At 49.2% G+C, this 24,729-nt stretch overlaps 3 protein-coding genes across 8 annotated transcripts in view; 2 read left to right on the top strand and 1 right to left on the bottom strand.

The window, feature by feature from the left end:
- Positions 1-9,001, bottom strand: part of Kiaa0319l (KIAA0319 like) — a 94,633-nt gene extending 85,632 nt beyond the window's left edge. For 2 of the 4 annotated variants that reach the window (XM_055611203.1, XM_055611206.1), the window contains exons 1-2: positions 8,788-8,994; positions 5,774-5,943 (exon numbers count right to left, since the gene is read on the bottom strand). In XM_055611203.1, the coding sequence (XP_055467178.1) occupies positions 5,774-5,915 (142 nt within the window). In that variant the 5' untranslated portion in view covers positions 5,916-5,943; positions 8,788-8,994. Of the gene's footprint in view, positions 1-5,773; positions 5,944-6,242; positions 6,616-8,787 lie in introns of those variants that run through there. The other 2 variants (XM_055611204.1, XM_055611205.1) reach the window with 2 other exon arrangements.
- Positions 9,002-9,072: 71 nt separating this feature from the next.
- Ncdn (neurochondrin) lies at positions 9,073-18,733 on the top strand. 3 transcript variants are annotated; one of them, XM_055611208.1, is made up of 7 exons: positions 9,073-9,478; positions 10,703-10,843; positions 11,942-12,910; positions 14,067-14,308; positions 15,227-15,451; positions 15,842-15,984; positions 17,213-18,733. In XM_055611208.1, the coding sequence occupies exons 2-7, from the start codon at positions 10,721-10,723 to the stop codon at positions 17,647-17,649; spliced, it is 2,139 nt and encodes a 712-aa protein (XP_055467183.1). In that variant the 5' UTR covers positions 9,073-9,478; positions 10,703-10,720; the 3' UTR covers positions 17,650-18,733. The 3 variants fall into 3 exon arrangements, with proteins under 3 accessions (XP_055467183.1, XP_055467182.1, XP_055467184.1); XM_055611207.1 differs by lacking the exon at positions 9,073-9,478 and adding an exon at positions 9,678-9,841; XM_055611209.1 differs by lacking the exon at positions 9,073-9,478 and adding an exon at positions 9,851-10,266.
- Positions 18,734-22,819: 4,086 nt separating this feature from the next.
- Tfap2e (transcription factor AP-2 epsilon) overlaps positions 22,820-24,729 on the top strand; it is a 20,695-nt gene continuing 18,785 nt past the window's right edge. Inside the window, exon 1 of the mRNA XM_055610966.1 lies at positions 22,820-22,833. Within this exon, the coding sequence (XP_055466941.1) occupies positions 22,820-22,833 (14 nt within the window). The remainder of the gene's footprint in view (positions 22,834-24,729) is intronic.

Raw genomic sequence — 24,729 nt, 5'->3', positions numbered from 1 at the left:
ACAGTTGTCTTGACTTCCATGTGTAAGCCATAGGATGCCTGTGTCATGTCTATATGTACACATCAAATACAAACACACACTAGAAACATTTTTTTTTTTACTTTTTCTTTCTCTCTCTCTCTCTCTCTCTGTTTTTGTTTTTGTTTTTCAAGACAGGATTTCTCTGTTTACCCTTGGCTGCCCTGGGCTCACTTTTCAGACCAGGCTGGACTTGAACTCACAGAGATCTGCCTGCCTCTGCCTCCCAGAGTGCTGGAATCACAAGTGTGCGCCACCACACCCAACTACTAAAAACAATTTCTAAATTAAATATTACTTCATATTTGATTCTTATTGATCCCTTTAAAATTTTTGTTTTGAGCTTCTCTTATACATGCATAGACATATAATATTATTTGATATAATATATAAATAAGCATATACTAGGCACAACTTAAATTTTTTTTCTAGATTACAGAACACAGTCAAGAAAATTTAAACCAGGTTCATGTTCATAATCCCAGTGCTTTGGAGGCTAAGACACCAACTGCTGCAAGTTGAAGGCCAGTCTGGGTTATCCAGTCGGTCCCAGGCCAGCATAGGCTGCAAAGAAACCCCAAACCAGAGCTGGGCACACAGGTCAGTAACATAACACTTACCCAGCATGCACAGGCACTGCAGAAAGAACAGGAAATAAAGAGAGTGGAAAAGACAGAATTTGAGGCAGGCCTAGGAACACAGGTTGGTAATCCTTGGGTACTTAAGAAGCTACAGCTGAGTCATAAGGATCGAAAGTTCAAGGACTACCTGGGCTACAGAGCAGATAGATTGCGTACAACCTCTCTAAAGAAGATTAAAACTGAGGCTCCTGGGCATGGCAACTAAGACTCCTAATGTCCCGGTCACTCCCAAACTCTTCAGGAACTGCCTGTCCTTCCTGTAGCACTAAGCAGGGCTCAGTGCGTATGCATCTTTGCTTTGAGTGCTCATTGACCCATTGTACCTTCTGCATCCTTCAGGTTCAACTTTCAAAACTGCCCATGTATAAGCATTTTAGAAAGGACTCCTGACTCTCTCCTTCACCTCTCAAGAAAATGCTTCTCTGGTTCCGGCAGCATGGGGCCTGAATCCCTCCATCTTTTCATACCAAATAAAATAGTGTTTGTTTCTCTCATCAAACTGGACATTTTTTCAGGGCAATGGCTGTGCTGCATTTGATGTTATCCTGCTGCTTCATCTGGAGCCAGAGTCCTACTAGCTTCTCTAATAATTATCCAGGTATAAATCTCCCTCTTAGAGGCAGAAGATCAAGTACTTTCCCGAGGCAACTGCTACCTTCAGGCCTATATTGGCCTCCATATCTTAAGATTCCAAAGCCAATTAGGTCTATGTCCCATACACACATAACTCTTCAGATATACACTTGCCTGTTTGGAAATGTTAATACAGTTCAGATTTTAATTCCATCTGTTGGTTTCAAAGGCCTTATGTATCCTTAAGTTGTCTTTGTAGACCTCTACTCTGATTATGCTGGTCTTACAATTTAATTTTCAAAAAATAATCCTCTTATTGCTAATGTATTATTCAGCCAACAAATACGTTTATAGTACATTTATGTACCAAATTTTATAGTTGCTTGAAATGCCTCATAGAAGCATAAAAAGGCCAAATTCCTGCTCTTAAGAAGCTGATTAACTACTGAGGAATTTCCAAGTTCTTAGGGTCATCTCACGTTTGTTTCCAAATGATAATCACCAGGTCCAAAAATGCTATTTTCAAACCACACAGCAGCAAAATTATACAGAAAAACACTGACTCAACAGCCCACAAGGAAGACAGGGTATCTTTTATCAGACAAATCATAATCACTCATTTCTAGTAGTGGGCTTCACCACTGAGTCCAAAGCCGAGATGAAAAGGAGCCAACTAAATGACGTCAGTGGGTACCTGGAGCTCTACCAAAGGAGAGGTCAACTACTGAGTGGTACCCAGGGATGGGTGGTAACTGAAGAGTTCCCTTATTTTTCATTAGTTTTTTCAGGAAGAATTCATATAATCCATGAGCTAAATTATAACAGAAAAGAAAACCTATCTTTTATCAGGGAAAAATGTAAGTGCTCAGGTAACAGCTAAATAAATACAAGTAGCTGAGCAGCAACTCAGGCTGCCTGAACTGGTTTTCACCTGTGTCACTCTGTTGTTGCATTTCCTGGTAGATTTTCAGCTACAAAGAGGAAGAGGAGGAGGAGGAAGGGGAAAAGGAGGAGGAAGCTGTTGTTAAAACAGAAGAATAAAAAGAGATCATAATATGTAAACATTCAGTTATATATTTTAGTTGAGGTTATTTTCTATTATGTGATTTTTTTCATTTCATACCATTGGTACCATAGTAAACATGCAGTTATTTTATCTTGCCTTTACCATTTTGCTTAGGCTGTCTCCCCACATATTCATTCTTCTAAAGTAGGAAACACTGGTCAGTATCTGTTCTAGTTACTTTTCTGTTGCTATGATAAAACACCATGACCAAAAGCAACCAGGGGAGGAAAGGCTTCATTATTTGGCCTGTCTGGCCTAGAGCTCACAGCAGTCCTTCTGTAAAATTACATTAAAGAGCCAGGCATAGTGGCACATGCCTTTAATTCCAGCACTCAGGAGGCAGAGTCAGGTGTATCTCTGTGAGTTCAAAGCCAGTCTGGTCTATATATCAAGTTCTAGGATAACCATAGCTATAATGAGAGACCCTGTCTCAAAACACATACACACACAAACCCAGAAAACAAAAACAAAAGAATTACACTGCAGACATGAATGACTATACCTAGCTTTTGAAATATACATATACATCAAAGACATATTCATATACATACACACACATTAAAGCAAAGGTCTCACTATGTATCTGAGATAAACTCATTTTATTTATGTATGTCACTGTGTACACATACATGCAGGTGCCCTCAAAAACCAGAAGTTGTTGGCCACCTGACACAGGTGCTGGGAACCAAACTCAGGTCCTCTGGAAGAGCAACAAATGCTGTCAACCACTGAGCCATCTCTCCAGTTCCCCCCAAACTCTCCCACCAAAACCAACTTTTAAAAAAATTGTATCTGAGTGTTTTGTTTGCATGTATATATGTACACCACTTGTATGCCTCGTACCCACAGAGGTCAAAAAAAGGAGTCAGATCCCCTGTAACTAGAATTACATATGGTTGTGAGCCACCATATCAGTTCTAGCAGACAGACCTGGGTCCTCAGAAAGAGTAGCCTATGCTCTTAACCACTGAGTCATCTCTCCAGCCCCAAAACTTAAAAGGAGAATTAAGTCAAGGAATCTGAACTTTTTTAGATCTCCTGATGTTTATGACAAAATGTTTTCTGTTCAAATTTTCTCACACTGTTTGGGGCCACCGCATCTCCCTTAGCAGCACTATTTCTTTCTTTGCTTTGTTGCAGTGTGGAGTTGAACCCAGCGCCTTTCACATATGAGTCAGGTGTTCTACCACCAGCCTGTATCCCAAGTCCCTAGATATTTTCACTTTAATCTTCACCAGAATAGATTAAAGATAATTTCTTATCTAAATCTGAAATCCCCCCACAATTCTACTTTTATCCAAGAATAAGCAAAAAATGCAGAAAGACTCTGAATTGCTTTTTGAGTCCTTGTACTCCTTCCCTTACACTCTGAACCTTTTAAATGACCAGCTTCTTAACATGGTTCTGGGGGAAAAAAACAAAAAAACAACTTTGATCCTCCAAGAATCACCTATGTTCAGAAGGAATTGTGGTGGAACAGAAGAAAGCAAACTCAACAGCAAGCAAGCTGGACTGGGACCTTGTTGTCCATGTTCTTGCTATTTGGCTCTAGCCAAGTAATTTTACTTCTCTGGGTCTCAATTTCCTTACTAAATGAGCACAAACTATCTATTTCAGAATTATCACAAAAATTAAACAAGAAGATATGCAGTGTTTTTAGAAATATGGTATATGATTTATACACTTTCAAATGATTGTCCTAATGTGATGGTACTAAATTACTTAATTCAAATTATCTTACATAAAACAATACCCAGAATTAGTCAACAAGAATCATTTTATATAAAAAAATATTTGGGTCAGCTTTCTATCTACTGCAATCTCCACCACTATAACCACACAACCTTCAGCTACCATTGCAAGACAACAAAAACCCATCGTGAGTGCTACCAAAACCGCTAAGTACAGTAATTACTTGATTCTCAAGATGATGACAATGGTCCCAAGTGCGGTGGCACACGCCTTTAATCCCAGCACTCTGGAGGCAGAAGCAGGCGGATCTCTGTGAGTTTCGAGGCCAGCCTAGTCTACAAAGACGGTCAGGACAGCCAGGGCTACACAGAGAAACCCTGTCTCAATCATGACAATGACAGAAATCTTCAGATCTGTTGGAGTACAAGCTGAATAGTCAGCCATGACAATAGTCTCTACAACAGAAGGCTTTTGGTCATTGTCCAGAAATGGACATACTCAGAGGTCTTTCTCTAGTTGCTGCTTTCTCACATTCCATTTATGAAAGAAACCCATGTCAACAAAAGAACTGAAAGAGTAAAGACAGTAAGCGTATTTTTAATTTTGGCTTTTGACATTTAGCCTTCTTGGCACTGATGCCTGGCAAGAGGCTCTAAGGAGGTGAAATTGTCTGAGGAGGAAAGTATGTTCCATGAAGTCTATCAACATGGTTCTTTTCTATTAAACAACAACAACAAAACATGTAGAGCCAGTGAGATGGCTCAGCCAAGCAAACCTGACCACCTGAATCTGACCCTCAGAATCCACATAAAGATGGAAGAAAGAATTGACTCCACAAAGCTGTCTTGTGACCGCCATTGCACACACTGTCAATGCACGCATGTGTAGACCCTCCAAATTAAAATAGATAAATTTGTTAAAGTGAGATTCCACCGATCGTGGTGGCTCATACTTTCAATCTTAACACTCAGGTGACAGAGGCAGGCATATCTCTGTGAGTCTGTAGCCAGCCTAGTTTACATTTCCAGTTCTAGGCCATCCAGGGCCACAGAGTAATGCCCTGTCTCAACAACAAAAACAAAGTATGGATTTCTCTAGGAAAGGAAGCAAAGTATCACTTACTAAGCAGTTATGGTCACACAGCATTACATGCTTTTAGTATATTATCTCCCAAGTCAAGTTATGAGGCAGATCTAAGTAAGTCCAGCAAGGCAAGAAGATCATGAGGTCAAGGCCAGTCTGGGCTACAAAGTGAGAGCCCACTTAAAAAGGTAAAAAGCCTTTAGGTTATGTGCCCTTTAGGTAACATGTCATTACGTGACAATGTCCAGCTCCAGGACCCTAATCTATCCAACTCTGAAAAGTTTTATTTATTTTGTTCTTTTGGTCAATCTACTTTTATAAAATGGCGAAAAAACCCAATTAATATCTTGATTCCAAAACAAACCAAGCAGGATATGGTGCCACACGCTTTTAATCCCAGCAGAGGCTGAGGTAGAGGCAGAGGCAGAGGCAGGCTGATGTCTGTGAGTTCCAGGCCAGCCAGAGCTACAGAGAGAGAGAGAGAGAGATGTGCACACACATACACACACATGCACAAACAAACGCTGCCTCAAAACAAAACAAAAGCAAACCCAACAAGTAAACACCCACCAAAATGATAACTGTTTCTGTCAGCAGATTGCTTTCCTGCCTTCTGGTAGATCTTTAAACCCAGGAATTCAGGGTGCTGATTGTTTGGGGGAGGTGCAGGGCAGAAGAGGTTAAATCTCAAAACTGATACCTGTTGATGTCCACAGAGTGCTGAGGCAGAAGAAAGTGTAAAGCAGGTAGAGGCTTCTTTGCGGCTTCACTGATGTCTGCCAACAATATCCTGGCAAAACCCAGGAAGTGGGACTTGGCTTGACTCCCAGTCTCTTCTCCATGGCCTTCCAGAGAGATGGAACCAGTACACTAGAAAGACAGGAAGAGAAGAAATTACATGCCAAGTAATTAATAATTGATTCCTGGAAATGTGGAATGCTAGAAATTGTGACAGATCAGGAGAAAGAGAAATTTCAAGTGTGTCTTTCAATGTTCATCCCTGCCAGTAAATGTTCAGCCTGAGCTTTGGCATAGCCTATAATTATCAGTGTAAAAACAGAGCAAGAGATATAAAATGAATCTGCTGTTAAAGTGAAACATCTTATATTCCATTATTGTCTAATCTAACAGAAAATCATCTACGTGACAGAATGGCAAAGAGCACCAACCTGAGAGAACAGCTTTGGTTTTCCACTTCTGCTTCCACTGACTGCTCTGTGATTGTGACCAAAGTACTTTGTTCTCTATGGAGAGGTTGGACTTCCTCTAAGTAATCATGATTACACAGCCCAGTCTTGCCATAGTTTTTCAAGGTGATTCTCTTTAGGCACAACAAGCACGGTCCCCACCAGCACTATCTTACAAATCCACCTGATTTACACTTTTATATTATCTCTCTGATCCAAGTCACTTGTAAATCCCTACTTCTTGCACACTTTCCCCCATATGTTTAACTTAGGCTCTGAGCTGGCTGCTCTGTAATGGAGCAGCTGTGAGTTCCAGTTGGGGAGAGGAGAATGACGCTCATATTCCAGAAGTTTCTTCTCTCTTATATAAAGCTTAACAACAAATGAGTTGACAAGGTTCTGAAAAAAAAAAAAAAAAAATTCAAAAATCTTTGTCATGGTATCTCAAACCGGAAGCCCTAGGCACTTGGAAAGCTAAGGCAGAATTTCTTAAATCCAAGACTTCAGGGTCAACCTAGACAATATATTGAGACATTGTCTCAAAAAAAAAAAAAAATTAAAAATCTTGCACCAGTGGTGGTGGTTCACAACTTTAATCCCAGCACCTGGGAGGCAGAGGCAAGTGGATCTCTGTGAGTTCAAGGCCAGGCTGTACAGAGCAAGCTCCAGAACAGCCAAGGCTCAGGGAAACCCTCTCTCAAAAAAAAAAAAAAAAAAAAATTAAAACTCTTCTGTCTTCAGCACAGGTAGACAACCCTAACCCTCACCTCCAGGCAGCCAGCCAGCATACAAGAAGACCAGCACTGCCTGGAGTGGATTCCAATACCAATGCCAGGAAATGAAGAGACACAAACATACCACACAGAATCAAGGCAATGCCTTTCACTGAGCATAGGCACCTGGAGGACTTTCTCTCTCTCATTTCCTTCCACCCATTCTTATTTCTAGTTTTCCTGTACATAAGGGAGCAGGGAGCAAGAAAAGAAGTGTGTGGGCCATAAGCACATGCAAAAGACTATAAAATAGAGCCTAAGAAACTATACCCAAAAACTTTTCCAGCCTCCCAGGCTGGAGCGTAGAGTATGCGTGTGTTCGTGAGTGTGTGTGTGGATCTTACCCAGCACATTTCTGCCTACCACAAAAGGATTTAAAACTAAAGGTGACTCAACACCTGTCATCAATATCCTGGCAGGTGGGTGGGAGAAGCAAAAAAGAAATGAACAGACTTTGAAAACAGGAGTAATAAACACCATTGGACTAGCAAACCGATTAGAAGTGCATGAAAGAGGCAGAGCTAATTTCATTTGCACTCCCAACCCTTTATTCGGCTGAAACCTACAATTGCCAATGGGCACAAACCACTGCTAGGGTCCAGTTTAAGGTTTGCTGACCAGAGGCAGGAACAACAAAACACTGCTAAGATCCAAAGTGTTTGTTATCAAATCAAAGAGTAACAGCCCAGGGAGAGAACACACCCCCACACAATACTTGACAAATGAAAATCTAGAAAAGCTCCCAGTAGTTCTGGCATTTAGGGCGTTACAAGTACACCCGAAATAAAAGCGCTCTGTTGCAGCAGCTGTTCAGACAGAGCAGGGGGTAATGTTTACTTAATACTTCAGGTTGATGGGGAATGTATCATAGTTCAGTCTGTCAGCTACATACGTGGAACTCCATTTATATACACAGCGATAAGATATGTTTGAATAACGACAGAGCACGTCTATTCAGCGAGTGTGAGTAATCAAGAATAAAGCTTTAAGGGGAGGGGCGGGGGAAGGAGTCTTAGATATTTGAGAAAGTTACAGAACAGACTGCCACGAATAGCTTTGCTTATATTTGCAGACACTGTTTTCCAAATAGCTGGAGAAATGAACAGATTGTTCTAGGAGGTCGTCTTTCCAACTTGTTCCCAGTTTCCAGTCTGTTAATCACAAGAAAGCACAAGGAAAGTCAGCTAATGCGCTTCTCCTGTCGGTTGGGCACAATCACCATGAGGTAAGAGCAGGCAAAGCATTCCTGGAACCCCGCCTGAGGTTTTCTATTTTCCTTCACTTTGCTTCCGTGCTCACTGCAGCCACTGCAGGACCCTCTAAGGGGCATAATTGTCAAAATTCTCAAGGAGGCGGGTTTCGCCAACATGCCCAACCCCGCCCCCTTTATTCTGTATCAACTTTTTTTTCTTTTGATTTCGATGGGGAGAGCATCAAACACCAGAGACAGCAACTCGGACCAGGCTGCGGAGGTCGAGGGTGTCACAAGGACAGCAGAACCTGGAGCCTGGTCTGTCAGTCTGTCAGGGAATGGAGGGAACTGCCCGACCGGGCCTGAGCCCCAAAGCGGCGGTTCAGTTAGGGACCGGCACCTGCAAGGCTAGAAGCAGCTGACTTGCCCTGGCCCGGCCAGGAGCGACGTCTCCGGGTCCCAACGCCAGGCCAGCGTACCCCGAGGCACCGCCCGTCCCGCCTCTGCCCCTCCCCTGAGCTCATGGTCCTCGGCCTGGCAGCCAGCCGCCCCGGCCACCTACCGGGGCTCAGGGCCACACAGAGGGGTGCCGGCTCTCGGCGGCCTCCGCCTCCTCCCGGTCCATGGGCTCGGGGACCCCCAACCTTCTCTCCCCTCACGCAGAGGAGGAGGAGGAGGAGGAGGAAGAGAAAGAAGGAAGTGCTGGCTCCCCACCCGGACAGCTCCCTCTTGCCTCAGACTCCCTGGACAGCGACCGCGGCCGGAAACGCCGCCTCCTCCCGCCTCCCCGGAGCTCAACCCGGAAACACACTCCTCTTGCTGATCCAGCCCTCCCGCCCCCACCCTCCGGAAGCGCAATTCCAGCCGCGAGCCCAAGGTGGGAGGAGGGGCAGTACTGAGGGGAGAGCTACGCACGAGCGAGTACGTCCGGGCCCTCGGCCTTTTGCCTCGAGCCCTCGCGGGGCGGCCTGCACTTTTCCTCCTGAGCGCGAGCGCCCGGGCCCCAGACTCGGGCAGTGCCCACAAGCAAGATGGCCGCAGCGGAGGCACCCCCCCTACTGCTCAGCGCCCTGCCGCGCTACTGGTTAGAGCGCGGAGTGAGGCCAGCGCGGATTGGTCGAGAGTAATGCGGGGGTGGGGGTGGAGCTGTGGCAGCCTAGAGCCAAGAGTGGGCAACGCGGCGTGAGCAGCGGCCCCAGGCTCCCAGAGCATCGCGCCCGGAGAAAGACTTCGCCGCTCGGGGCCGCAGCCTGGTGAGCTCAGCCCCCTTCAAGCCCTCCCCTGCATCTCAGCCGGAGCCTCTCCGAGCGGGCGCTGATCGATGCCGAGACTCCCCAGGGACCCTATCGCGACTCCATCGTACCATCCGCGACATCACCGTACCCTGTCGAGACTCCATTTTGTCACAGCCCCTTTCAGTAGCTATCTACCTATATATATATATATATATATATTTTAAAAATTTGCCCTATCATATTTGGGGGCTGTCCCCCTTCATGTCGTGATTTCGCTGTGATCTCCGTGACATCACCGCGCCATCGTGAAGTGTGATCTCATCGCCGCTCTGTCGTTCGACTTCATCAATGTCGTGTTGTGACCTGGCTGCGGCGGGACAGGTGGTGACCGCCGGGATCCCTTCTCCCCTTCTCATCTCTCCATCACTGCAGCCCCGCTTCGATTATCCGGCTTTTGGATTATGTTATCCTGGGAGCTACTCGAGCCCTCCTTCCTTCTCCAGCCAGTGCCGGCACCCACGGGCTGGTAGCGGGACGGGCAGGGAGAGTACGGGGAACACAAGGGGTTAATGCTGCCACTGCAGCTGCAGCTCCTGCACCTGCAGCCTCTGCCCGCGGGAGGGAAAGGAGAGAAGGCAAAGAGGCTGCGGGGGCGATTAAGAGCCCCGGCTGGAGGGGTGGGTCCTCGGGGGAGTCTTCAGAAACCTCTGGAGAGCTTGCCTTCTCACTTCTGCTGAAGCCAGTCTACTTTCTCTGAAGAAGGGAGGGGAAAGGGACCCTAGAATGTCCTTTTCTCTCTTGTCAGCGTGAGTCCGGATAATCGAACTTCACCCGTGTATGTTCTCATTTCCCCCTGTCTGTCCTCACCACTCACTCCCCATGTGCCTCCTGGAGAGAGATAAAACCCGGTATCTGGTGTCAGGGGCTGCCGAGCAGTGGGGCCAGCTTCTTCCCACTTCTAGACTGGTGAGGAGAGCTGTCCAGCTGAGGAGCAGCATGAGTGGTCGCCGTTTCCCACTTTTCTGGAGGTGACCTTGGACCAGGGTCTCTTCTTAATCCTAAAGAATTTGCAGGTCCGGCCTCTTAAAGGGGCTCCCCCAAGGGAGGTCAGTCATGAGGAAGCCACCCTTCCAAATCCACCCTCCCCTCCCTCTGTACTAATCCCTCCCTACATCCTCCACTTCCACCCCCGCCCCCGCCCCTCCTCTGCAGAGGGATGCTCAGTCCCTCTTGTGTTCACAGTTGGGGAAGGCGGGCATCATGGCCTCGGATTGTGAGCCAGCTCTGAACCAGGCAGAGAGCCGAAACCCCACCCTGGAGCGCTACCTGGGAGCCCTCCGTGAGGCCAAGAATGACAGCGAGCAGTTTGCAGCCCTGCTGCTAGTAAGGACCTGGCTGATAACTGGAAGGTGGGAGGGTTGCACAGAGGGCCCTTAAAGAATGGGGTCAGCAAGCCCCCAGGGATAGCTAAGTGGTAGTGGCAACCCAGAGGCACCAAAAAGGCCCAAGACCCCTACCTTTGTGCACCGTTCCCTTGGGAATGGGGGGAAGGGGAGGAGAGAGGTGAATAAGGCGGTAGCACTGGGACCACGGAGGAGGTTGCCTGGATTTGCTTTCTGGGGCGTCCCAGAGCAGATGGGAGGTGACTCAGAGGGTAACACAGCAGCAGGTTGTAACTAGCGCAGAGAACTTGAGGGCTGGGGTGGCTTTTCTTTGACCTGAAAGAGTAGCAGGACTGGAAGTAACTAGGGAGGTTCTGGGAGATGACCAGAGTGGCACTAGGTATGTTAAAAAGTAAAGGGTCTCAGTCCGCTAGAGGAACCCGAGCTGGGGACAGCAGAGCAGGAGCTGCAGTGCTTGGGGTGGGGGGGGGATGAGTTGGTGTGTGGGGGGTGAAGGGAGGAGGTAGTGCAGCAGTTGCTTGTTTGCCATGGCAACAGGGAGAAGGCTCTGGAGTCAAGGGCTCACACTGCAGCAGAGGAGGTGTTTAGGTGAAATGTGAGGGGAAATGTTTTGACATGCGGAGCAGCGAGACACAGGAGCCATTTCCCGTGAGAAGGTGGCGGAAATGGATCAGAGACTTCTCTAGAGACAAGTAGTTTGGGAAGGACACTGAAGCCTTAGAGGATTTTAAACACGAAGTTCTAAAGCCCCTTGCATCCCAGGTTGTGGGACTATGGCTTAATGGATTAGACACCAGGAGGCACTCCTCAGCTGGCCAGGTGGTCATTTGCCCAAGTGAGTAGTTAAGGCTCACTGGACCTCCTTTCCATGAGATAATTGTAGATAACATGGATCCCAGAGGTCATACCTGTCTGTCTCCAAGGAGAAACGAGGAGCTGGATGAAATGGCCCCAGAAAGGATCCCATTGCATAACCCATCTCTGCTGGCCCTCAGCGCCCGGGGAACAGGCTAGGGACAGTCTTTGCTACCTTTCCTTTCGTCCTGCTGATAGTGCCTTACCTCCCCCTCCCCCTTAGGTGACCAAGGCAGTCAAAGCAGGTGACATAGATGCCAAAACCCGGCGGCGGATCTTTGATGCCGTTGGCTTCACCTTTCCCAATCGACTCCTGACTACTAAGGAGGCACCTGATGGCTGCCCTGACCACGTTCTCCGGGCCTTGGGTGTGGCCCTGCTGGCCTGTTTCTGCAGTGACCCTGAACTAGCCAGCCACCCCCAGGTCCTGAACAAGATCCCCATCCTTAGCACGTTCCTCACAGCCCGGGGGGACCCCGATGACGCTGCCCGCCGCTCCATGATTGATGACACCTACCAGTGCCTGACAGCTGTTGCCGGCACACCCCGAGGGCCCCGGCACCTCATTGCTGGTGGCACAGTGTCTGCCCTGTGCCAGGCATACCTAGGGCATGGCTATGGCTTTGACCAGGCCCTGGCACTCCTGGTGGGGCTACTGGCTGCTGCAGAGACACAGTGCTGGAAGGAGGCGGAGCCCGACCTCCTGGCTGTGTTGCGAGGCCTCAGTGAGGATTTCCAGAGAGCTGAGGATGCCAGCAAGTTCGAGCTCTGCCAGCTGCTGCCCCTTTTTCTGCCCCCAACAACTGTGCCCCCTGAATGCCACCGGGATCTGCAGGCCGGGCTGGCGCGCATCCTAGGAAGCAAGTTGAGCTCCTGGCAGCGCAACCCTGCACTGAAGCTGGCAGCCCGCCTGGCTCATGCCTGTGGCTCCGACTGGATCCCAGTAGGCAGCTCTGGGAGCAAGTTCCTGGCCCTGCTGGTGAATCTGGCATGCGTGGAGGTGCGGCTGGCCCTGGAGGAGACAGGCACAGAGGTGAAGGAAGATGTGGTGACCGCCTGCTATGCCCTTATGGAGTTGGGGATCCAGGAGTGCACCCGCTGTGAGCAGTCCCTCCTGAAGGAGCCACAGAAGGTGCAGCTTGTGAGCATTATGAAGGAGGCCATTGGGGCCGTCATCCACTACCTGCTGCAGGTAAGGGTCCATTGGCCTGCGGAGGAAGCCGGGAGCGTAATGGGGTGACAGCGCAGCTGCACGGACATGCCGGCTGGTACTGTAGCAAGCACTCCAGGAGTAGTGTGTGGCCGAGCCTCCTTCCCTCTCCTCCACACAGGCACCATACCACACACCATATGTGCACTCTGATCACAGCACACACACACAACACAGTAACCACCCACTCAGATATATACTCTCCAGTACACATGCTCCACACATCACACACGAGATTGAAGCCGTCTACCCTGCTCGCTCTACACCGTTGCCTCACGTATAAAGATGTCTACTTGTTTACATGTCTTACGTGTAAACTGGTAGAATGCAGGAGAAAGGTGGGGGTGGGGGCAGGGAGTGTCCTGGTTTCTGCCTGTCGAGTTTCAGCTAAATCTGCTTTCCCCTACCATCTCCTTTACTCTGTATTTTTGAGGCCACCTCTTCTGGTCATTAGGACTCAGGCATGATTGGTCTCTCTAACGCCCTTCTTCAGGCCCTAGAGCTTTATATGCTCATGCTAAGCCCTGATTTAACCCAAAAGGGGGTGAGTCCTCAGTATTTTTTCTTCCCTTTCCCCTCAGTCCAGAGCCTCTCTAAGGAAATTTTTAGCTGTAGACCCCTAAGCTTCCCCTGGTCCCCTAGCCACCTTAGAGGTAGAGAATGGTGTGTGCCTCAAGCCTTTAAGCATTAGATATTCTGGGTGAGACCCGCTTGATTCGGTTGTCCACACTGAGGTCCTGCTAGTTGACCAGCCCCTGTGGGCTGAGTCCCTCCCATGTGCTAGGTTTTTGGGGAGAAGTAAACTGGGTGCCCCTCTTCTTGGTTTTAACTTACATTTATTTGTCTGTCTCTTAGATGGGGGAGGGGGGAGGGCCAGGGGGTGGCCAGTGCATGCATGACACAGCACATGTGTGGAGCTTGGAAGACGGATCAGTCCTGTCCTTTCACCATGTGATTCCTAGGAATCAAACTGGGGTTGTATAGCACCTGTACCCACTGAGCCATCTCACTAACCCTGGATGCCCATCTTTAGTGGGCATCCAGGCCAGAATGCCCTCTAGTTGCATTATTGGCAGGCTGGCAAGGCAGCCTGGGGTATCTGGTTCAGCTCTATTTCACTGGGGTTTTGTGACAACAGGTAGGGCCAGAGAAGCAGAAGGAGCCCTTTGTCTTCGCATCGGTGCGGATCCTGGGTGCCTGGCTGGCAGAGGAGACCTCATCCCTGCGTAAGGAGGTGTGCCAGCTGCTGCCCTTCCTCGTCCGCTATGCCAAGACACTGTATGAGGAGGCTGAGGAGGCCAATGACATTTCGCAGCAGGTGGCTAACTTGGCCATCTCCCCCACTACGCCAGGGCCCGCCTGGCCAGGGGATGCCCTCCGGTGAGTTTTTTGTTATGGCTTGTCCAGCCGGACCATTCCAAAGGAAAGGGTTTCCAGGAGTGGGGCCACATGCCTGTCATCCCTGCACTTAGGACGGTGAGGCAAGAATAAAAGTACCAGTCCCTCCAAGGCTGCGTAGACATAGCAGGATCCAGGCCCAGAAAGGGGGGAATAAAAGCAAAGAAAAAGAAAAGGATCACATAGGGGCTCCCTCTTACCCCTAAAGTGGGCTCCCTGCTAGGTCATGAGTGTTTTCTGGTTTTGAGGCTGCTCCCTACAGAACGCTTTAACTAGCAAGGGCCACTTGCCATCCCCCCAGATTTTTTTTTTTTTTTTTTTTAAACAGGGTCTCTTCATGTAGCCCTGGCTGGCCTCAGCCTCACAGAAATCTACCTACCTCTGCCTCCCTAGTGCTGGGCTTAAAATACACAGCACCATGCCAGGCTAATCCCCAGATTTTTATTAGAAATAGATCTTAGATTGCTGAGTATCTGCTAGATATACAAAGCCAGGTATTTTGCTATATACTCTTCTAGAACAATTTCATTTGGGCCACAAAGCAAATGCAACAGAAATTTCATCCCATTTTAAAAATAAAAACGACCAAGCTTGGTGATTCACACCTTTAATAGCAGCAACTGGGGAGGCTAAGGCAGGATTGCAGTGAGTCTGAAGTCACCCTGGGCTATAGAGTAAGACCCTGACTCAAAAATTATAAAGAAAAAAAAAATGATGGAAATAAGCCTCAGAGGTTGAGAAGCACCTAGGCCATAAGCGTACCATGTGGCAGAGACCCGAGCTCAGGTCACGTGACTTGGACATCCGAGCGCTACATTTTTGTAGGCAGGGTGCCGACAAAAGACACTGTTCTGCCCTTATCTCTTGCATCCTCATACTCATCTGTCTTTACGTGCGCAGGCTCCTCCTCCCCGGCTGGTGCCACTTGACTGTTGAAGATGGGCCCCGGGAGATCCTGATCAAGGAAGGAGCCCCCTCTCTTCTGTGCAAGTACTTCCTGCAGCAGTGGGAACTCACGTCTCCCGGCCACGACACTTCAGTACTGCCCGACAGCGTGGAGATCGGCCTGCAGACCTGCTGTCACATCTTCCTCAACCTGGTGGTCACTGCTCCAGGGCTGATCAAGTGAGGGGCATGGGAGAGGTTGGGAGGGGCTGCAAGGAAGCCAAGGGGACTGCCCCGCCGCCCCGTTCGCAACCTTCCCTCATCTTCCCTAAATCCGAGTGTTAGTGTAAGCGGATGTCCGGATAGACAAAGCCAGTGCCACTTGAGGGTTTGTTATATCCAGACCTTCAGGTCCCTGTCAGCTCCAGCCATCACTCATCGTAGCTACTTGGCATCTGGCCAACCCAGATGGCAGGGCTGAAAGTGAAAAGTTAACACTTCACCCTGCTGCGTAAAGTCCTGCCAAACCCTGGCCTGGTAAAGCTAGAAACCTCAGATCAGGTTTCCCACAGGGCTTGGTAGAGTCTGCAAACCTCTGCCTGCCCCATTCTCTGCTCCTTTTCTCCCTAGGCGCGATGCCTGCTTCACATCTCTCATGAACACTCTGATGACATCACTGCCCTCACTAGTGCAGCAACAAGGGAGACTGCTTCTGGCTGCCAATGTGGCCACCTTGGGCCTCCTAATGGCCCGGCTCCTTAGCACCTCTCCAGGTAAGCCTTGGGCACAGAACACCTGAGTGGGCTTGCTGTGCTCAGAACCTAAGTCTCTACTTTCAGAAAACAGTTTAGCAGAATTTTCCCATTGAGAGGCAATTTCTACAGTATTTCTCCATCCTCCACCCCCATCCTTCTTCCCAAAATGATAAGATTCTCTTCTTTTTAAAGATTTTTAAGGCAAGGCCTGGTGGGTGTTCAGTACAGACCTGTTCAGAGGCACAGGCATGGGCACCTGGAGTTCCTGGCAGCCCGAGAGCTCAGAATCCCGCGCCTTCAAGGCCGCGAGCCACAAACCCAGTTTGCTGCATTGAGGTTTTTACCACATAGTACCTCACCCCACTCAGGGACACACATCAGCACTACCCTCTGTGCACAGCTTCTCCCTGCCCTACCTCCCTCCGGCTGTGTGCAGGGGCGGGGCGTCCCCTCCAGCCCCTGACAGCCCACTTTGACCGTGGGTGTCTGCTTGGGTCCCTCTGTCCCCGCCTGTTCCCTCTGCCCCATCTGTCAGGTTGGAGGAACTGAGCAGATGCCTGAGAACAGGGTGTAATGTGCCCATACCCTCAGCTGCCTGTTTTCTGTGTGGGGATCCCAGCAGGGGACCCTACCGTGGGCAGGGGGACATATCTCTGGAACCCCTTGCACCTAGCCCCCAAGGAGGGTCACCGTCTGGACGCAGCCCTGGCTCTCCCACAAATGCTACCACACTAGTTGAACAGCTTCCTGGACATCTGAAGAGGGGGCTGTGAATCCCTGAATGGCAGGTGTGCCAGAGCTGGGTCACTGCTCACCAACCCCTCTGGTGCCCTCTTCTGGCCAGAAATCAAATTAGTTCATCTCAGCCTGGGGAGGGGCTTTGGGCCACCAGCTGTTGGGTCCCTGCTGTGGAAACCTGAGGAAGGCCCTTCTTACATCTTGAGATGAAGCTTACTCCTACCTCTTGCACATTTAGAAGTCGTAATGATGGAGTGTACCTAGATTATTTAATTCTCACAACAAAATGCTAAGATTGGCATGCCACTGGCTCCATCTTACAATGAAGAATCTGAAACCCAGAAAAGTTTAAACACCCAGCGTCACACAGTAAGTGTCAGAGGTAGGCCTTGAGCCAGGCAGTCTGAACCCAGGTGATCCTTCTGTTCCCTGAGTATGTCGGACAGGAGGGATGAGAGGCACTGGTCCAGTGTTTGCTTTGTGCCACTGTGTTCTCCATTCCTTTCAGCTCTCCAGGGAACCCCAGCCTCCCGAGGTTTCTTCGCAGCCGCCATCCTCTTTCTGTCACAGTCTCATGTGGCACGGGCCACCCCAGGCTCTGACCAGGCAGTGTTGGCCCTGTCTCCTGACTATGAGGGCATCTGGGCTGACTTGCAAGAGCTCTGGTTCCTGGGCATGCAGGCCTTCACAGGCTGTGTGCCACTCTTGCCCTGGCTGGCCCCTGCTGCCCTGCGCTCCCGCTGGCCACAGGAGCTGCTGCAGCTGCTAGGTAGTGTAAGCCCCAACTCCGTCAAGCCTGAGATGGTGGCTGCCTACCAGGGCGTGCTGGTAGAATTGGCCCGGGCTAACCGGCTGTGCCGGGAGGCCATGAGGCTGCAGGCCGGTGAAGAAACAGCCAGCCATTATCGCATGGCTGCCTTGGAGCAGTGCCTGTCAGAGCCCTGAGGGGCACCCAGTGGGAACAGACCCAGGGGCGGGCAGCGAGGTAAGGAGGGAGGAGGCATCTTCCCTGAAGCCCCCAAACTGGACCCCTTCTTCAGACTTCCCCCACAAACACCCCAGCTTCTGGCTTTTCTGAGGGCTAGGGCATTATGCCCACCTCTCAAGTATAAGAAACTACATCCTGCCCCCAGCTCCCTTGGGGCAGGGATTGGCTTGGAACAGAGGTTGGCCCCGCCAGGCCGGGGAAGGTTGGAGCAGCCCCCAGGAAGAGGGCAACTAAGTGTCATTATACCCAATGTCTGGCTCCCTTACAGGAGGGAGGTTCCAGGATAGGAGTGGGCTGGCAGGCACTGACTGCCTCAGCCCATGTGCCCTGCCGGCCAGGGCGTGGCCTCCCCAAGGCTGTGGTGCCCCTTTTGGCTCCCCTAGGTCCGCGCCCTTTAAATTGGCCATTTGGCTTTTGCCTGTGGTCCTCTTGGACAGAGAGTAGGCTCAGGCCATTGACATCACAGTTCTTCCTTTCAACTTTAGTGACCCGGGGTCCAAGTTGCCCCTATCCTTCCAGGGCAATTTGGAGCAGACAGACTAGTGGGGGGTGGGGAACCTCTTTCCACCTGCGCTTCCTTGAGGCGACCTAAGAGTCCTTGGTCCCAGGTCTCTTGAGCTTTTGTGTCATGTTGCGGCAGAATGAAGATGGGGGTTGGGGTTATTTATTTTGCTTGTCCTTATCCCTGCTTGGACACCTGAGCATCAGATCCCTGTGCCCCTGGTGCCATCTGGCCTGGCTGGAGCCAGGAACAGGAGGTTACACCACCCTAGAATCCGCATGTTTTCCCAGTGATTGCACTCCACTGCCACCGTGGTGCCTGGCTTCAACTCCCCTATCCCAGTCCCTGCTAAGACTCTTCTCTGCAGGGAGACGCGACTGGCGGCTCCAGCAGGAACTACCTTTTTGAACCTTTGGAGACCCGCATTCACCTGACCCCTGCTTCCCCCCCCCCCCCCCCCAGTGCGTTCTGTGATCGCCAAGTTCAAAGCTGTGCACATGTGGACACTCAATAAATGTTTATTGGTGATGAGAAGCCTCCTTTGTGGTCTGCCCTGCACTTACTCTGTGCCGATCGGAATCTTGACCTGCTCACCAGTATCTGTGGATGGCTGTGCAAAGCACATTTGCATTTATTCCTTTGAAAGCAATTCTCAGATAAACATGAGAAGACAAGCTAACCTGCACCACGCAGCTTACTATCCAGAGACAAAAAATGTAACATAAAGGTGTTAGCAATGACTGCTATGGAGGCCAAAGCAAAAGGTGCCTGAAATCTCAGTAGACTGTCTCAGTGGGCCACACATCCTCCTAAACGCTTAACATGTTCTCATGCATCTCCCCCAGGAGCTGGGAAGAAAGCGCCGTAGCTCTGGCTCTACACCCAGAGAAGTTTTAGACGCACCCTGCCATGGTATGACAGGGTCATAAACCCAAATGTCGATGTGGCCAGACCTGGTGGGGCTCTCAGGAGTGCTGTCCCTTCAGCAATTTGTTTTCAGGGTCATTCTTACCCTCCCATTAAAAAAAAAAAAAAAAAAAAAAAAAAAAAGTTACTGGGTATGTGGTTGAGGGTTGGGCACATGTCCTGTAGCACTTAGGAACTCTGGAGTTCTTTCTGCTCACCATTACGGGTTCTGGGAATAGACTTCAAGTCGCCAAGCTAATGTGGCAAGTAGCTCGCCCACTGAGCAATCTTACAGGCCATGTTTCAACTTCTAAAGTAAGCAGAAACCTCATGTCGCACGCCTTTCATCCCAGCACTTGGGGAGGTAGAGACAGGTGGATCTCTGAGTTTGAAGCCAGCCTGGTCTACAAAGTGAGTCTAGGACAGCCAAGGCTACACCGAGAAAGCCTGTCTTGAAAAACCAAAATAAATAAATAAAAGGGGAGGGGATTGTAAATCCTAGGTTTTTTTTATATGGAATCCAACTCAAACATTGAAAACATGATTTTCAATTAAGTCACTATTGGTCTAACAAAACACAGGCCAGATATGGCTTTCAAGCTACCAGCTGCTTACCTACGATCTGTGCCAAATAAGAAGAGGAAGGCCCGGGTACCCTTTGCTGTTCCAAGCTAGAGCCAAATCTGTCAGGTTGGAGCCAGAATAGACCCCTGGTCTATTCCATCTGCAGGCTCCATCTAGGCCCTCAAGCCATAAGCATTCACTGGGTACGTCCTGTTTCTTACCTGTGGACGGCTGTGCAAACCACATCTGCATTTCTTCACTTGAAAACAATTCTCAGATAAACATGAGAAGACAAGCTAACCTGCACCACGCAGCTTACTATCCAGAGACAAGCGATGTAACCTTTTAAATATGAGATCATGTCACAGGACCAGACTGCGGATTTTGGAGAGTTTGTATTTTAGAAAGATGGCTGGCTGGCTGCAAAAGGAACCTCTGGAGTTGGCATGTCTGTAACCCCAGCACTCTGGAGGCTAACTCACGAAGGAGTTTTGGGGGCCAACTTGGGCAATCTAGCAAGTGCAGGGAGACTAGGTGGGGAACGGAGCAAACGGGGAACTATCGAGGCAGGGTGGTGGTGGAACTAAGCCAGTGGTAATGGAAATGAGGGCGGTATAAGTGGGAGTTAGGAAATAGGACTTAGAAATTAATTACAAGTGAAGAGGAACAACGAATGGGGAAGCCGAGGGTGGGCCCAGATCACTGACTGTGACTGCTGTGTGGATAGCGGGACCACTTTGTCATGGGAAACACTGGAAGAGACGCAGGCTCGTGAAGAGATTTGTTAGGTAAATGGTTTGTGTTGCTCATGGGACATCGAAGAAGTAGTTTCCTCCCTTAGCCTAGAGCCTGGAAAGACGTTTGAGAGGATAACAGATTCGGGAGCAATCAATGTAGAGGTTCCTTAGAATCACGGAAGCGACAGATCATCTGGGGAAAGGAGAAGGGAAGGGCCACAAAGCAAATGATTACTGTCCATGGCTGCTGCCACTGCTCTCTTGCATGGCAAAGCCAGCAAAGCTGGAAAACACAAGGCAGGCAGAGTTCTGCTGAGTTCTGTCCTCTCACAAGGCATGGTGAGAGGGTTCCAGGCTCCAGAGCAGGCAGGGGCCTAAACTGAAAGTTGCAAGGCTGTGCTTGCTCTGGGTACTTCAGCTGAGTCCGAAATGAGTGCTGAGCTGCAGTGGTAAACTCCAACCACCAGATGGAGCCTCAGCATCTTTTGCCAGATTTCCCTTCCCAGCAAGCACTTGAAGACAGGGTCCCTTAGGAGGAGGAATGTGACTCTGTTGACAACGGAGGCCAAAAGTTTGCGGTGTTTTGTTTGTTTTTGTATTTTTTGTTTGTTTTTAAGAGAGGAGAAAATGTGAGCCTTGGAAGAGGAATAATCCAAGCATGTCAAATCAGAGTCCATGTGTATCTGAGCATGCACACCTGTGTACCAATGAATATCCTGTTTATGAATGTAGCTGTGCCTGCTGTGCCTCCATTTTCCCAGGGCTCTCTCTGTGCATACCCCAGGCTTCCATCCAAGTGCATGCACAAGGAACAAGCCATAAGAAATCGTCACCTGGGCCAGGCACAGTGGGGCACGCCTGTGATCCCAACACTGGGGGAGGGAGGGGGCAGGCGATCTCCATGAGTTGGAGGACAGCCTGGTCTACAAAGTGAATCCAGGACAGCCAGGACTACAGAGAGAAACCTTGTGAAGGAGGAGGAGGAAAAAGAGGAGGAGGAGGAGAAGGAAGAAAGAAGAAGAGGAAGAAGGAGGAGGAGGAGGAGGAGGAGGAGGAGGAGGAGGAGAAGAAGAAGAAGAAGAAGAAGAAGAAGAAGAAGAAGAAGAAGAAGAAGAAGAAGAAGAAGAAGAAGAAGAAGAAGAAATCGTCACCTCAATGCTTTACAGTCTAAAGAACCTTTGTCCCTGAAGCAGAAGGGTCTGAAACCCTGGTATTCCACAGCTCTACTGATCTCTAAAGAAGAAGTAGATCATGACGCACATGGCCCTCCCTGGAAGAAATAAATCAAATCGATCACTTGTCAGATGAGCTCCTCAGATTACAACTGGGTCCTACATATAGTTAACCTGAGTCATGTTCACTTAAGAGCCCTTCCAAAGAGTCCCTTAACCCACTTGGGAAATTGTAGTTATCTTTTCATTCGATTGTTTATTTAGTAGGCATTTGTTGGCTGCCTGACATGCACCAAGAAAAGTACTAGATACCCTTCCCACTTTTTTTTTAAGAGTCATTTCTTGTTTTATGTGTTCTGCCAGCATCATATCTGTGCATCACATGGGTGCAGTGCCAGTGGCAGCCAGAAGAGGGCGTCAGATCACCCGGAACTGGAGTTACAGTGGTGGTTCTTGCCATGTGGGTGCTGGGAATGGAACCTGGCTCCTCTGGAAGACCAGCCAGTGCTCTTAACCCCTGAGACTTCTCTCCAGCCCCTCCTTTAGACTTCTTGTGAAGTGACTCACAGAGCAGGAAAGGAAAAGTAACCACAAGACCTAGAATGTCAGCTAGTGAGTTTTGTTCTTGGAGTGGGCCATGCTGGTGGATCCCAGAAGCAGTTTCGACAGGGAAGGGGCATGGTCCCCTTCCACGCTGAACAGAGCAGTTGGAAGTGAATCACAAGAAACTCAGGCCACTTGTAAGAGTATTTGTTGCCAGGGCCTACACAGTGCAACCTAGGTCACTTTAGGGATTAGTAAAACAGATTGCAGGACTCTAATATTGCTGGTTCAGCAGGTCTGCGGTAGTCTCAAAATGTCATTGGTGATGACCGACCAGGTATCACACTTCGAGACTTATGTCTATGAAGAAGGGAGTAAGGAAGCTTAAGGCCCTGAGAAAGGGGTGCCATGTGCTTTCTGAGGTACCTGCTCAGTCTCTTCCACGGTGGATGTTTATGGATTATAAGTAGAAACACTCAGGCTTTGGTGTGGTGTTTCATGCCTGTAATCCCAGCACCTGCGAAGCCGAAGGAGACAGTTCATGAGTCCTAGGCTGGTCTGAGCTACATAGTGACACCCTGTTCCATAAGCAAAGACAAAAACAAAGACAAAACCCAAGAAAATTGACAAGGTTTAAAGTTAAAGTGTGCGGTGTCATGTATGGTGCTGCAGAATTCAGGAGGATAAGCAGGTGGGGGTCGGGATGGCGGAGGAGAAGTGAGTTCAGCTTTAACTTGGAAACGTGGAGAGCGAACTGCAACTTTGCTACTGTTATGAACTGTACTGTAAATGTCTGTTTTCCCATGGCCATTTGACTCCCCTAAAGGAAACCCACAGGTTGAGAACCACTGTCCTAATGGATCATCCAGTTGGCACCTGTGTGGTTTTGAATCTAATCAGACTGACAGTCTAGGGGGGGACACATTTAGGGATAACAGGGAGGCAAAGGGTCATTAGACATGGAGAGGGATGAACTTGCTCCTGAAGAAGGTAGACAGGAGATACCAAGCCTGATGACCTGAGTTTAATTTCCAGAACCTATGAAAAGAGAGAACCAAGTGCTTTGAGTTGTCCTCTGGCTCTAAAGGACACACACACACACACACACACACACACACACACACACACATTTAAAAACAAGGTAGAACAGGAAGAGATAGAAGCTGCTCTGACCATGAACAACTGACATTAAGATTGGAAATTATGGAGGCTGGAGAGGTGGCCCAGTGATTAGGAGCACTGGCTGCTCTTTCAGAGGACCTGGGTTCAATTCCCAGCTCCCAAATGGCAGCTCACAGCTGTCTGTAACTCCAGTTCCAGGGGACCTAACACCCTCATACAGACATACATGCAGGTAAAACACTAAAGCACATAAAATTAAAATTTGGAAAAAAAAAAAAAAAAGAATGGGCATGATGAAGGCGATGAAAACAAAAAGAAAAATGTCTCCTCCCTAGGCTGTCGGTGTTGTAGACGGGATTAATATTTACTATTGATGTATCTTCTGGTAAAGCTGCTGTTAATTCTAAACAGCTGTATAACCCAATCACCACACAGAGACTATGATTTATTTAATTAACCTAGAACACATCGCTGGGCAATAGTTACTCCACCCTAAACCTCCAAGCCCGCATGGTTTCCTAACATTTAGATTTCCCACATTATACTTGCTTTTAGTGATATATTAGGTCCAGGCCATCTCTCCACCTCGTTCCAAGATCTCTGCTCCTGCCTCTGTTCTCCCAGCTCTCTTCTGCCCTTCTCTCTTCCTCCCACCTTCCTATCCTCTGGCTCCTCCCTCTCTTCCTACTTCCTTTCTATTGCTCAACATTGTGGCTAGCTGCTTTATTTTGGCATGTTTACGAGGTTGAGACAGGTGATGTTTAGAGTAAGTATCACAGTGCAGTGTCCGGATTGAAACCAGAGGGTGGGGGAGAGAAATCAGCATTTGAATGAAGAAGGGTAAAAAGTGTGTACATTCCGAAAGGGCATTACTCCAACATGTCAGCTTTTTAATTCTTATTGGCCTTAGCACTTTTTCCAGTCGCCTTTCTTTAATCTCCATCTCTGCTTCTCAGGACAGAAGGGTTACATTTGGGGAGAAAAGAAGAGGAATTGGCGGAAGAGATTAGGGCATGCTTGACAGACAGACAGCACCTGCCATGGCAACACCCTAGCACATAGATTGTGCAGGAGTGTAACCGTGCACCCCTTCTTCCCCGGGTCAGCTACAAACCCAGCCATTTTCGGGTCACAGGTTGGTTACAGCCAGGCCAGGCTTCTGTGGCTCCGGAAACGTTCTGTTCCTCTCTGAAGTGGAGATGTGCCACACTCCGACTTCCTCTGACTAGGTCCTGTCTCCAGCGTCCCGGGATCGCGGCTTGGCATCGAGGGCTACCAGCTCAGGAAGTCCGAGGAGAAGCGAGCATCTTCAAAGCACTTTTGATCCAAAGCCGTGGCGGAGAGACTGTAACACGGCCTCCCACACGTGCGCATGCTGACACAAGCGTGCACACGAGCGGATGGCCTTGAGTTTGCCGCTCACCAGTGTCTCCCATTCACCCCTGGCTGGTCGGAGAAAAGGCTGAGGCCGTATAAAGGGGGGGGGGGGGG

Source organism: Psammomys obesus, unplaced genomic scaffold, assembly GCF_907164565.1.
Source record: "Psammomys obesus unplaced genomic scaffold, mPsaObe1.curated_primary_1811, whole genome shotgun sequence".
NCBI classification, from domain to species: domain Eukaryota; kingdom Metazoa; phylum Chordata; class Mammalia; order Rodentia; family Muridae; genus Psammomys; species Psammomys obesus.
Note: the sequence above shows the minus strand (reverse complement) of the source record. Positions and strands in the feature narration are given on the sequence as shown.

Coding starts and splice junctions, on each gene's coding strand:
- Ncdn (XM_055611207.1), top strand. CDS start 9,809: ATGTCGTGTTGTGACCTGGCTGCGGCGGGACAG. Junction 15,452..15,841: donor ACTGCTCCAGGGCTGATCAA/GTGAGGGGCATG, acceptor TTTTCTCCCTAG/GCGCGATGCCTGCTTCACAT. Junction 15,985..17,212: donor GCTCCTTAGCACCTCTCCAG/GTAAGCCTTGGG, acceptor CATTCCTTTCAG/CTCTCCAGGGAACCCCAGCC.